Consider the following 13424-nt stretch of genomic DNA (forward strand, 5'->3'; position numbering starts at 1 on the left):
TGATGGCGTTTTCATGCATTTCGCTGGCAAGCGGGTCAACAATCTGCAATTATATCCGAAATAGTTGCGAGCACACTTCGTGGAAATTGTATTTTTATTAGATAGGGGCAATGACCGGTGAAAACTCTCAGTTTCTTTTCCTTTATTAAATGTTATAAAGCTATGTGCTTTAAATTACTTATGTTCCGTTGCACCCATCACCAGTGATGTAAATTTTTTTATCCAAATGTTAACAATTGCAGCAAACACGCTTTACTGATTTTAACTTATTTTGGTACGAATAGGCCCTTCGAGCAACACCGACTTCCGACACGTCGGAAGGGAGGGGCCCAAGGTAGAAAACGACGCCCGTTCAATTATTTCTATAACATGCTACCTAAGTCAAACATTACTCTGAAAGGTCGATGTAGGTATATCTACATAGGTACATACTCGTAACTTACACAAGTGACCAGATATATACTTACCTACAAATTATACCTAGATAGTAATGGTATGGTAATGGTAGTTTTAAAGTGTTAAAAATGTATAATATATATATAGATATCAAAAGGTGTAAACTATAAATATTAAACTAAGAATAAGTGGCTTTCTAATGATCTGCCGGCAGCGATAAGGAATGAATGGACAGACAAGAGCCACCGCGTTGTCATTAATGGGGACAAACAAATAAGCGTAGCTCTCTACCTTGGTCATGTAAAGAAGGTACTTATTTAGACTAAAATTTAGGCGGTTAGGACCTTGTGTACGCATACGTACGCATAGGAGGGAGATAAGATGTCATCGTTCACATAGATGTTCTAGCTAGCCTATTAGAACATATTTTTGTTATTAAGCTGCTAATAATGTTTGTATTGTTTATTAATTGTGACTCATTACATACAATCATACATACAAAAGCACTACAAGTGCGATCCTGAGTTATAAACTGAGGGTTCCCTCTCCATAATAAATTGCTCCGCCTGTTTATTAACTGATTTCAAGAACCTATTATACAAATATAAATGGACAAATGTTTACCTTTTAATAGTATAAAATTGTTAGATAACTGAATTTACATTGAGCTTAATACATACACTTGTGTAGATACTAAAGGCTACATGCATTGCTCCTCAAAAAAAATATGCCAACTGGGGTAAACAGGGATGGCGAGGTGAATATAAAAATATAGATGGATAATTAAAATGTTTACCACTGACATCACTACTAACCACCAATAATAAATTTAATAGACTCTCTATAATAATTTAATAAAAACAAGCTATTTAAGATAAGTAGTTAAAGCCGTTAAAACCCATAAGACAGTCGGAATTAACATTCCAGGGCGTTGCAACAACTTTCCTGCGCGTACGCTTTCCACATTCATCTGTTTATTTTAGTTAGCTTTTATTGCCGGCTGCGATGTCCTACGAAAGCTTGCTAAAGTAGCAAAGCGGAAGCGATTTAAGAGGAAACGTAAGCTCGCTTTCCGCCTGTAGGTAGAGGTACCTACTAAAGCTATTCTGAAATCCAGGCTCCGTTATAACTATTGCCTCCTCCAAAACTGAACCCAAGTATAAATTTATTCGTAAAGGTACCTATAGAATAATGAAAAGTATTAATGTCGGTTTTTTAATCGTGAAAATTGTAAATTGTAACTACCTATATATTTTGTTGATATTATGCCTATTAGCTGCCTATGGTAGAGTTTGCTCATTTTATTTTCCAGCCAGCCCTTTAATTTATAGACACGTTTTTTTTAATCTAATGCTAGTTACATAAGTAGACCACACATTTTTGCTGACTGTGGCTAGAAAAGGGTGTAAACCAAACTCTTTACTAGCCATTTACGACCAGCAAGTCACTAAACACTGACGGCGGAAAAACTAAAAACACCTTCTTGCTTTATAGCTTGCATTCGCATAAAGTTTACCTTTGCAATTGAAGTTTCAGTTAGTGCGGCGTTTTAGGTTCATCGATGAGGAACGCTGAAAATCGTGTAGGTACTGTGCAAGCTCCTTAACGAGCCAAAAATCGCTATCCGCTCCTCACTTTGTTCGGAACTTTAATGGGTCATTCCCTATTAGTAACGCATACAGCGCGGCGAAATGCGGACGTGCGTGTTGGGAGTGGTGCTGCTGGCCGCGTGCGCGCGCGCCATCACGCGGGACCAGCTCTACCCGTACGGGTCGGGGCTGGATCGGCAGCTGCAGAGAGGCGCGGTGGTCGAGAGCCCGGAAGTGCGCCTGAGAGTACCCGTTGTGTTTTACGGAGAGACGTACGATTCAATTTTCGTAAGTTTCATTTTCTTAATTTTCACCTGGTTCCTACCGATCTTCCCGTTGTCTGTAGGTCTCGAAACGAGAATTTTGATAGCACCTTTCATTTAATTTTATGTGGATTTGTCAAGCGATTTAATTGCTAGGTCACTACCTTATAACAGTTAAAAAACAATTCATCAATGATGACAGGACTCATAATCGAATAATCTTTGTTGGACCCTTTGTATTTTAAAGAGTTTCGACCATTTATGTTTTTATGAATGTAGACATACTGAATTTACACGTCAAGTGCACGAAATTAATAATAATATTATTATATTGATTGCCAAAGTGATAAAAAGTATGAAATTGTAACAACACGTATTTTACAAGCTTTTATTTAGTTTCACCTTTGTCAGTCTGTAATCAAATCTTCCACGTTGTCAGTCTGTAATCAAATCTTGCAAGTTAAATTTGATCCACTTCTCGATTTCCGATTGAGCTGAAATTTTGCATGCATGTATAAATCGGATGACAATGCAATATTATGGTACCATCGAGCTGATCTGATGATGGAGACAGGAGGTGGCCATAGGAACTCTGTGATGAAACAACGCTACCTAATTGTGTTAGGGGTTTTTAGAATTGTCTCGATGAGTATTAGTTGTCTGTCGTAAGAAAAGTACAGTATAATTATTAAAATATAATTTTCATAAATTTAACACCTAAACTACCTATACAGCGACTTACAAAATACACCATACCTAAGTAGAGTTACTTAACCTAGGTATCTCTGTTTCAAGTATTTCATTAACAATTACTACACACATTATTACCTATGTAAAACATTGCGACTCCCACCGTGGCGGCGCCTTGTCGCGCTGGATAACAAACGATATTTACGCTGCATAATAACGGGGATCACACCTACTAATCATAATCTTACCACTGTCGTGTAAACCTTCATCAGTATTTAAATATATTAAAACCACATTGAAAATTGCTCGACATGTAATTATAATGCAATAGGCCCCTGGTAGCTACTACACAACTGGGCCACTCCAGATAGATCAGCCTGAGCTATCTTCTGTCAACAGTCATGTCCTCTTTGGTTGGTTAACGAATTTTCTTATGCAACAATGCAACGCTATATATTATTTTTCTTTTACCTTTATTAACATTATAAAATATTCTACATATTTTTTTATACCACATCGGTGGCAAACAAGCAATATTTATCGCCATCATATAGATTCTATATCTATATCCTCTAGCCGCCCAAAGGTCTCCTATTCCATTCTAATTTGAACTTTGTGTTGCCAAAATAAAATTTCATTTTGCTTGGCAAGGTTTGACATATGGGCGGCTAGAGTATATTATAGAATAGAACATAGTTTTAAACTAAGTCGATACAGCGGTATCGACTTCATAAATACACATACATAGGGATAGAGGTCAATAAAGACCGTCTATCAGGTAAGACCGATTACAAGCTCTATCGTCGCTTCCAACTCTTGTGTGTGAGTTCAGTTAAGGGGCCCACTGATTAACAGTCTGCCGGACGGTATCGGCCTGTCAGTTGTTCGGAACTGTCAAAATTTTGTTCTAACTGACAGGCCGATACCGTACGGCGGACTGTTAATCAGGTGGTGGTGTTACAGAACGTCGGCAGAGCAGGAAGAGCGAAGCTCTTCCTTTCTGACTGTCTCTGAGCAAAGTACGTACCTACTTATTAAAATACATACATTACAAGAGTTCTTGTCCTATGACGATCTTAACAACCAAACATTTTATATGCCGGTCATCTCCACATTGACCTTATACTATTTCTAAAATGAAGAGGAGTGCACAAATAAATGTTTGTTGTTTATCTCTTCTTATATAAGTATGAGATTTTCTTCTGGAAAAGTCGGGCCTTTCCGTGCAATTTGTTCTTAGTAATGGGTACTTCAGTCTTCACACCATATAAATCTTCTTTATCATGGACAGTTTTCGCATCCACGGCTAATCAGTCCCAATAACTCATCACATGGAGACACGGGATACCAATCACGTACTTACATAACTAAAGTGATAATTTTTAAGGCTATTTAAATTAATCACCCGCGGGGTCACCGTAAAGACATTTCAAATCAATTAGAATACCGTGCCAAATGGACAAACAATGTTGTAGCACTTTCCATAATGATTGTATAGTAAATATTCATAAACATGGAATACAATAGAAAAATCCAATTAAATATTTGCTTCCAAATGAACTGCATAATTACTTCCGCGTGAATAAATAAAAGTATTAGTTGATTACAATGATTACCTATCAGTTTAGGCGAATTTGACTTGTTAATTCATTTGGTTTTAAATTGATTTAGGGAAAACAATAAGTTAGGTATATATGTATTTTCATATTCGTCTATCTATAGTCTAGAAGGTACCTCCCTGCTTAATGCATAACAACGATACGATACCTAAATAAAACAAAAAACATAATCAGTCCAAGGACCGTAAGTCGAAATTATGTTTGCCATTGACGATTTTCTCATTCACTACCTAGACTACGAATACAAAATCCAATAAATTGCCTAGGTAATCGTTAGGTTAGCTTAGCTCGGTGGGTTTCAGAGTCTAGTCTAGTCTTACAGAGTTAAAAGTCGTCACTGTCAATATTTTGTACTTTTGTAACGATAAAACATGATCTTGATCAAAGTACTTCGATCAAAAGTATAAGTAACCAACTAATAACGAATCTACGAATTCTACGAACATTTTCCATTGTTCGTACACCCACCCGCAATATTACGAGTACATGGCCATCGCAATATTACTTTATGATTGAATTCGTTCATAATGTGTTCATGGAATTTTGCAGCTCGTTGTACATTTACGATAATTACGATAAAGTTGATGTGTAGGTACCTTTTCTTAAAATCTCTCTGACACACTCGCATATGCAATCCACCAAGTGACAAGAGCACCTACTAAATGAGATAGGTACAAAAAGTAATCCAAACTCTAGACTGCACTGGAATGTTTTTTGCAACACGATAAGAGATACATTCGGGGACAGGCGGGCAGCGGACGGAAATATGTGGCTATCGGACCGCCGGTCACTGCTCTTTTTTAATCTCGAAAACCTAAACTATTTTTAAGTCTTTTTCTTTGTTTACTTAGCATGAAGTACCTACACCTGTTTGGCAAGAATTATTTAAAAGCAATGATTCGCGTAAAAAATATAGATACAGTTTAATCTCTATATCCCCGAGAATTGAACATGTCGGAAGAAAATGTGCGCCAGGCTAGCTACTAGTTAGTAGAAGAAAGACAGTCAACATAAAATTAATCAAAATCCTACCTGCCTACATACTTCGAAAAAAAAGCACTTTTACAGTTCATAACCTATCTTACCTATCGTAGTAGCGCTACGAAAATCGTAGACATAGACATAGAAAATTTATTTAACATCACAAACATCGCATTAAAAGTTACATTTGAACATAAAATCTTTATAATAATCGAAAGGTCATATAAAGTGTAGAATCACTGCAGTAAATAGCTACCAATCAATTGTGATCTTAAAAGGTGATGGATGTTAAAGTAATAAATATGTAAATTTTTATATTCAGGTATTTTATTTTTATTACCATTGTCCTCAGGTTAACAACCACGGAATACTTTCCTTCAGAGCAGACATATCATCGTTTATGAATGCAGAGTTCCCGCTCCCATATCCATCAATAGCAGCGTTTTATTCCAACGTAGACACCTCCACATCAGGGGCGGTCTATTATAGAGAAAGTAACGAAAATCGTGTTCTCGCAAAAGCTACAGAGAGTGTCCAAAATAATTTTCACGATTTTTATGACTTCCAACCCACTTCTGTATTTATTGTCACATGGGCAGACGTATCTTATACTGGTGCACTAGGAAACCAAAAGAATACATATCAAGCTGCCATTATTAGCAACGGCAATGAGAGCTTCGTGGAGCTGTTGTATCCCGATGGTGACATCCAATGGATTCAAAGAGAGACTTCGCCGGACAGCTTGCCAGACGCAAAGGCACAGGCAGGCTTCGTCTCTGAAGACGGGCAGATGCTGCTACTTAGGGGCTCTGGCAGCCATCAGATAAGGAATATAATTTCGTAAGTATTAATCCATAATTTACTTCTTATCTTTTGTGTCTTCCGATTTAACACGTGGCTCAAGCAACTTGACTGTTTGAAATATCCAAGTAGCCCGAAGGTCTTGCTGTTGCAAACGACAATTTGGCAAAATGACTTAACTTTCAAATCACATTTGTGCTCACCTGCTCAGTGAGATGCCACTCAAACATTATTTAAATGCGCCAAGAGGCCATGAGCGCCTTAAATATTAAAACGACTATTTACAAGTCCTAGGTAGTAACATTCATTATCTTATTTCAGTTGGTCAAACACACAAGAACCTGGAAAGTACGTATATCGCGTAGGAAACGTAATGCAAGATGGAAACGTCGTAGTACCAGATTTATACAATCAGAGTGAAGAGGAATCTGAAGAAGAATCTAGAACGTGTGCTCAAAGTGGGCCGAGTGTATGCCACATCAAAGCAAGATGCGTCGACTACCAAGCTGGTATTTGCTGCCAGTGCAATGAAGGATACTATGGAAATGGGAAATCTTGTGTTAAAGAAGATGTTCCACTACGAGTACACGGCAAACTGAATGGCGTTGTCAACGATGTGTCATTAAATGACGTGGATATTCAAGCGTACGTGGTGGTGGCAGATGGCAGGTCATATACCGCTCTGTCACAAACACCGGCCGCACTCGGAAACAACCTCCAACTGGTCCACGTCCTTGGCGGCGTCATAGGGTGGCTGTTTGCCAAGCCTCTAGGAGACGCCAGCAACGGTTACCAACTTACGGGAGGCGTATTCAACCACACAGTAGACATATTCTTCCCGGCTACAAACAATCGCGTGACAATCACTCAGGAATTTCTAGGTCACGACGTTTTTGATCAAATTACTCTAGATTGTGACATTAGAGGATCTCTACCGAACGTAGGTCTCGGCGCTAAACTTCAAGTCACAGAATACGAGGAACAGTACACGGTGATAGAAGCCGGACTAATACGATCGGAGTCCACTCGAACCATTATTGACAAATTAACAGGAGTGAGCTATGAGCAAAGAATACAACAAACAATCAAATACAACACCTGCCACAATGCACCACCAGAAGGCACGGTATCATCGACTTTAAAAGTTTCTAAAAATTATTTAGGTTACGAACCTAAAAATAACATAGTAAGATACGGAATGAGCAATAAAATCGTCCTATTAGGCCAAGAAGATCCTTGCATTTTTGGTAGGAGCACCTGCGGGCCTCACAGCTCTTGTGTAGTACAAGGGAGCTCATTTGCGTGTATATGCGAATCTGGCTTCTCAAATGTAATACAAGACGATGCTTTGGTATGTATAGATATAGACGAATGTGCTGCAAGCACGGACAATTGTGACACGAACGCTGACTGTTATAATCACGATGGAGGATTCCAGTGCCGTTGCCGTGATGGCTTTGAAGGAAACGGAGTGAGTTGCAGCCGTATATCGCAATGTAGAGAACAGTCTTGCAACCAATTTGCTTCGTGTATAGAAGGCTATGGAGGAGAAGCTACGTGCGTATGTAATCCTGGATATACCGGGGATGGACAAAGATGTTGGTTGATCAGCGCTTACACTTGCGACGTTCTACACAACTGCTCCCCTTACGCATCCTGCATCTTTTCGCAAGTGAGCAACAGCCATATCTGCCAGTGTAAGCACGGTTACGTTGGTGATGGCTATTATTGTTCCGTGGATACTCAAACACATCCTGGAACCCTACCACCGATCACTACAACTCCTCAACCAAGCACCAACTACCCTGATAATGAATATTTAACCCATGGATATAACCATAACTATAACCAAGGCACGGACAACAACGAATATAACAATAATCAAGAAACGAACAACAACGAATATAACAATAACCAAGAAGCGGGCAACAACGAATATGGTAATAACCAAGAAACGAGCAACAACGAATATGGCAATAATCAAGGAACGGGCAACAACGAATATGGCAATAACCACGGACCGGACAACAACGAATATGGCAATAACCAGGAAACGGGTAACAACGAATCCGAAAATGTGCAACAATTCGTTTTGCCAAACTGCGGTTTCTTCGGCCTGGGCTGCACATGTCCTGAGGGGTACTCCAGCTTTTTAGACGAGAAAAATAACGAATTGTGTCGCTTAGACGGATATGCCGATCCACATCTATTGCAAAAAAATAACGATACTTCAAGTAAGACCATGTTTATTTATTTTTTTATATGAATTACCTGCTAACTTACCTATTAAAAAAAAATACTTACCCGTGACAATGTTATTTTCTACCAATTTTAATATTTTCTATCAGTAGCTGGGTGGATCAGCTTTTTGTGATGTTATTCTGCCCCGTAGTCCAAGGAAAAAACATGGTAGTTTGATAGAAGAAAAATTCTGAGCGAGTTCTACTAACATGCTTAGTGCATGCTAGATGACCGATTCTGGTAGGTAATGGCTTTGTAACAACCACAAAAATACATGTTTGGTAAAATTTAATACCTATCATAAAATAAGGGTTTTAAAAGTTGGCCAGGGGAAAGTAACCAGGGCAACGAGTGACACTAAAACGTCGATTCATCCAGCTCATACTTTTAAATGTATTATTGAAATTCTAATAATCCTTTGATAAATTTATTTATAATTCTATTATTTCAGTTGCATGCACAACCGATTCAAACTGTCCACCAAATGCAGAATGTAAATTTACGTTGGATATTGATGGCCAATACGTATCTCGCTGCGTTTGTCCCGAGGGTTTTGTAGGGAACTCCTACGAGTGTGTTGAACAACGTAGCGAAGTATGCGCTTGTGGGCCCAACGCTCACTGCTACCAGACTGCAAATGGACCAACTTGTGTTTGCGACGTAAGATACCACGGCGACGGATACATCTGTCGACCAAAACTCGTTTGCACAAACAGCTCTGAGTGTGAGTCCCACGCCGAATGCCGGCCTGACGGCGCTAGCAACGAGTATTTCTGCCAATGCATAGAAGGATACATCAAGGACGAAAACGAAGCGTGCATCCCTGACCGCCAACTTTGTAACGGAGGCGTCTGTGCCGAACACGCTTCTTGTCTCTATGATAAGACTCTTGAGATCGGCTACTGCGCATGTGATGCAGGATATGAAGGCGATGGAATCTACGAGTGTATACCTAGGGTTAATGGCCAAGATCGTCCATATGAGAACACAATCACAACGTGCGATGTCATGCAAGATTGCAACGAAAACGCGCAATGCACACAAACTGCCGACTTATCATATCACTGTGTATGTAGAGAGGGATATACAGGAGATGGTTATGATTGCAGGCCGGAACCGAGCTGTCGGAACGATCCTTACATGTGCGATGTACATGCTTCATGTCTCAAGCGCAACCAAGAATACGTTTGCGAGTGTAATTCAGGTTATTCAGAAGTAGCTTACGGCAATGAAACTCGGTGCGAACTGAACCCTAGACAAGCTGGCAATTTCCTGGTGGCTAGTGATGGCGTTTTTGTATACAGAGTGCCGTTCAAGACCACCGCTTGGGAATATGCGACACCTATCAATAGCGCGATCGACCAGATCGCTGTCGGCATAGACACAGACTGCCAGGCAGGCAAAGTTTACTGGGGTGACGTGGTCAGTAACTCTATAAAGCGTGCCAGCTACGATGGATCTGCATTTGAATTATTTTTGACAAGTGGTAAGATTTTTATTCATAAAAAGCTAATATTAAGTGGGTATAGATATGTATATGGTCATATGGTCATATAATTTTAGATTTTATACCAAAGGTTTGTTAAAAACGAACAAGCTGGTAGGCAGAGAAGAATGCACAAATTGTTCACTCTTGAATACAACTTAAATGCGAGCACACTATTAGGTAGGTACTTACATTTTTCATTATTTCGCAGGAATCAAGTCTCCGGAAGGAGTGGCTATTGACTGGGCATCTCGCAATATTTTCTGGACTGATTCAAAGAAGTTGACCATTGAGGTAGCTAATGTTGATACTAAAGTGAGAAAAGTTCTGTTTTCTGCAGACATCAGAAATCCCAGAGGCATTGCCGTGCATCCACGAAGAGGGTAAGCATAAATAAATATATAATTAGGTTTTAGACATATGATATTATAGGTACCTACTAAACTATTTAATAGATAATTACTAGATACCTATGCGAAATCGAACGAAGTGTAATGATCTAAGTATAAAATCTTAATTATTCGTATTATTACAGCAAAGTCTTCTGGACGGATTGGAACCGATCAAACCCTAAAATCGAGTGGGCTAACATGGACGGATCTCAGCGAGGAGTTTTTGTTGACAACTCAGACGTGAAACTTCCGAACTCTCTAGCAATTGACTGGCTGAGAGACCGTTTGTGCTACACCGACGCGGGACTGTTTCTAATCAAATGTGTCAACCTGGACACCATGGAGACTGAAACCATAGTCACCAACTGCTTGCATCCTTTCGGACTAGCAATAAATCAGGAAACTTTCTATTGGACAGATTGGAAAACGTAAGTCTTCTGCTTCCCTAATGGCATTAATTAACATGGTCGGTCCAAAATCAAAATTGATGTTTTTTTTCCCACTCGCATTAGGATTTTTTTCCGATTAACTTGTCAGTCAGTAATCATGTATGTTGTATATAGGTCGTAACAAACGTACAATCCACTGAAAAATACAAAAAATGTTTCCAGGCTTAAAATCGAAAACATCGACACACTGACGCAGAAGAAGGGTCAGCTATCAATCGCCACAGCGGCCAACAAGCTGTACGGCGTTGCGGTGGCGCCCAATGAATGTCCCGGGGCCACCAACGTGTGTGCGCTGCGCAACGGCAACTGCGAGGCTGACCAGCTCTGCCTGCCGGACGGCCGCGGCGGGAGAACGTGCGTGGCAGGAGAACAGATTTACGGATATTAGATGTTAAGCTAGTTCAGTGTTCTATGTAAATGCTGGTCAGACACTGAAGAAGCCAACTAATGACGCTACGGCTGTTTCTTAGGACGGACGGAGTGTGATGGTCGTCGTTTTTACCGCTTGTGTCATGTCATGTATTAGACATCCGTTACGTCTGGAGAAGTGTGCTAGTGCTCAAATTAGCTTATCTATCCACAAGTGATAAAAACGCGACCATAACAAGCCGCTAGGACCTTGGAAGAAAGTAGCATTAAGTAATAGAATAGAAGGCCTACTGCCGTGGCAGCCGTGGGCATGTTGCCACAACCTCAATCGGCAATGCATGATCAATTCATCATTGACTTCGTTTTACATTTCCGCCACAAATGGGCACCAGAGGAACAGAAAAATTGTTATCCAGTACAGTTAGGTATGCTACATCCACCGCGGCGCGCTCATTCTTTCTTCCGTGGCTACACCAAATACTATCTAATTTTGGGAATTGATCCAAATATATTTTTTTTATTTAGGTACATGATAATAATAATAACAATCGTCAATTTCTCATATAAACTAAGTCTCAGCATTTCTTATTTTATAAAAAGGTGCAATGTATTTTAATATAAATATATACCTATCTCACTACTACTTTAAGATATACAATAAATGTAGCGTACTATTGTAGGTAGATACTTAAAGCCATATTTATTATAGGTTACAAACAATACTCAACGTAAATTTTGTTAATATTATAGGAATCTGGCTTGTTGTTCAGGGTGGAGTGGATGGTACAAGACCTACTTTTATATTTTAATAGAATATTATTGATTAATACGAATAATTGTGAAGGCGCGTACTATTATTTCCGATACTATTACAATTGGGTTGACAACTGTTAAAGGTCTTGATAGATGGCACCAGCACAGGTTTAACCTGTTACTAGTTCTGTTCTATGAGATTTGGCTTAAAGGGCAACTAGAATCCGGGTCATAAAATTTAAAAAAATAAGCTATTTGTAGGACTGTCAGGTAAAACCTATGCCGGCGCCATCTGTAAAATACTTTGACCGGCTAACCCCATTGTACTGTCATAATAGTTTCATCCCACAATAAAACTCATAATAGATTTGTAAGGTACATTTGTAAAAACCATGTTCTTAAATGGGTGCTTTTATACTTTGCTGTGGTCGTCTGCGGCAACGACAAGATTTATCGCCTCGATAAAACAGGGGCTCTAATTGTACGAAATTGTATGGACGACTACTATAAAGTCTAAAAGCGCCCAATGGATAGGTAGGCACTAAGTAAATAAAAAGTGTGGAAATTTTCAGTTCTTTTTTCAACCCCTTACAACGACTATATACAAATTGAACATCCTGCGAAAGTTCAGAGTCAAAAAATGCCTATGTTTCGGCTAAAGATATAAGACTATAAGTACAATATACAGGGTGATCAATCCAAATGGGTCAGTATGAACAAGTCAGAAACTATGAGAGATAGCAAAATCTGTTCCTAGGAACCATGCTGGCTTCAATTTTAGATTTAGTAATAATGGCATTAATTTTTTTTAATCTATCATACATTACCGGGATTCGAACCTGGTCAATATTCTTTATGTAATCGTGTGTAGTATTTGTTTGTATGGCAACTTTTAAACGATGCGTGATAGGTGGGGGGTGCTCGACCAAATATCATAGAGGACCCCGAGACGAAACAAACTACATTAAAAAAAATTCAAATTGGTCGACTTTAAAAAAAAAATCAAGTTCGTCCGAGCGCGCTGAGATTTGGCATGCGGCGAGCCTGGGGGCCCAAGATGTCAAAAAAAAATTTTTTTTTTGAAAAAATCCAAAATGGCGGTGGTCACGGGCAAAGTCAAATTTCCAAGTAGGTTAAGCGAGCCCGAAGGGCGAGCTTCAGGCCGGGAGGCCGAAGGCCGACCCCGGCGGAAGGCCGAAGGCCCGGAGCATCCACCCCGACTCCCAAAACGCGAGGCCGAAGGACGAGCTGCGTGAATGCGGTGCTTCCAAGCGTTCTACCAAGTCAACTGTCTTAATGAGCGAAGCCGGCGGGCCGAATGTCCGACGGCGAAGCGTCGAGGCTTGCGAAGGCCGAAGGCTGAGCGCCGCGTAGGGCCGAAGGCCCGAAGCGTCA

The 13424-nt window shown here is 39.8% G+C and overlaps 1 protein-coding gene across 1 annotated transcript; it reads left to right on the top strand.

Annotated features, from left to right (window-relative positions):
* The first annotated feature begins 2078 nt into the window (after positions 1-2078).
* LOC134663599 (nidogen) lies at positions 2079-11506 on the top strand. The gene is made up of 7 exons (XM_063520017.1): positions 2079-2273; positions 5891-6378; positions 6661-8573; positions 9032-10066; positions 10278-10449; positions 10602-10886; positions 11070-11506. The coding sequence occupies exons 1-7, from the start codon at positions 2088-2090 to the stop codon at positions 11293-11295; spliced, it is 4305 nt and encodes a 1434-aa protein (XP_063376087.1). The 5' UTR covers positions 2079-2087; the 3' UTR covers positions 11296-11506.
* Positions 11507-13424: the final 1918 nt, after the last annotated feature.

This window comes from Cydia fagiglandana, chromosome 1, assembly GCF_963556715.1.
Source record: "Cydia fagiglandana chromosome 1, ilCydFagi1.1, whole genome shotgun sequence".
Taxonomy (NCBI): Eukaryota; Metazoa; Arthropoda; class Insecta; order Lepidoptera; family Tortricidae; genus Cydia; species Cydia fagiglandana.

Bases quoted from the DNA above. Each gene is read 5' to 3' on its own strand.
- LOC134663599 (XM_063520017.1), top strand. From the start codon at position 2,088: ATGCGGACGTGCGTGTTGGGAGTGGTGCTGCTGGCCGCGTGCGCGCGC. The intron at 10,450-10,601 runs GTAAGCATAAAT...GTATTATTACAG, and splicing joins GCCGTGCATCCACGAAGAGG to CAAAGTCTTCTGGACGGATT. The intron at 10,887-11,069 runs GTAAGTCTTCTG...AAATGTTTCCAG, and splicing joins TATTGGACAGATTGGAAAAC to GCTTAAAATCGAAAACATCG.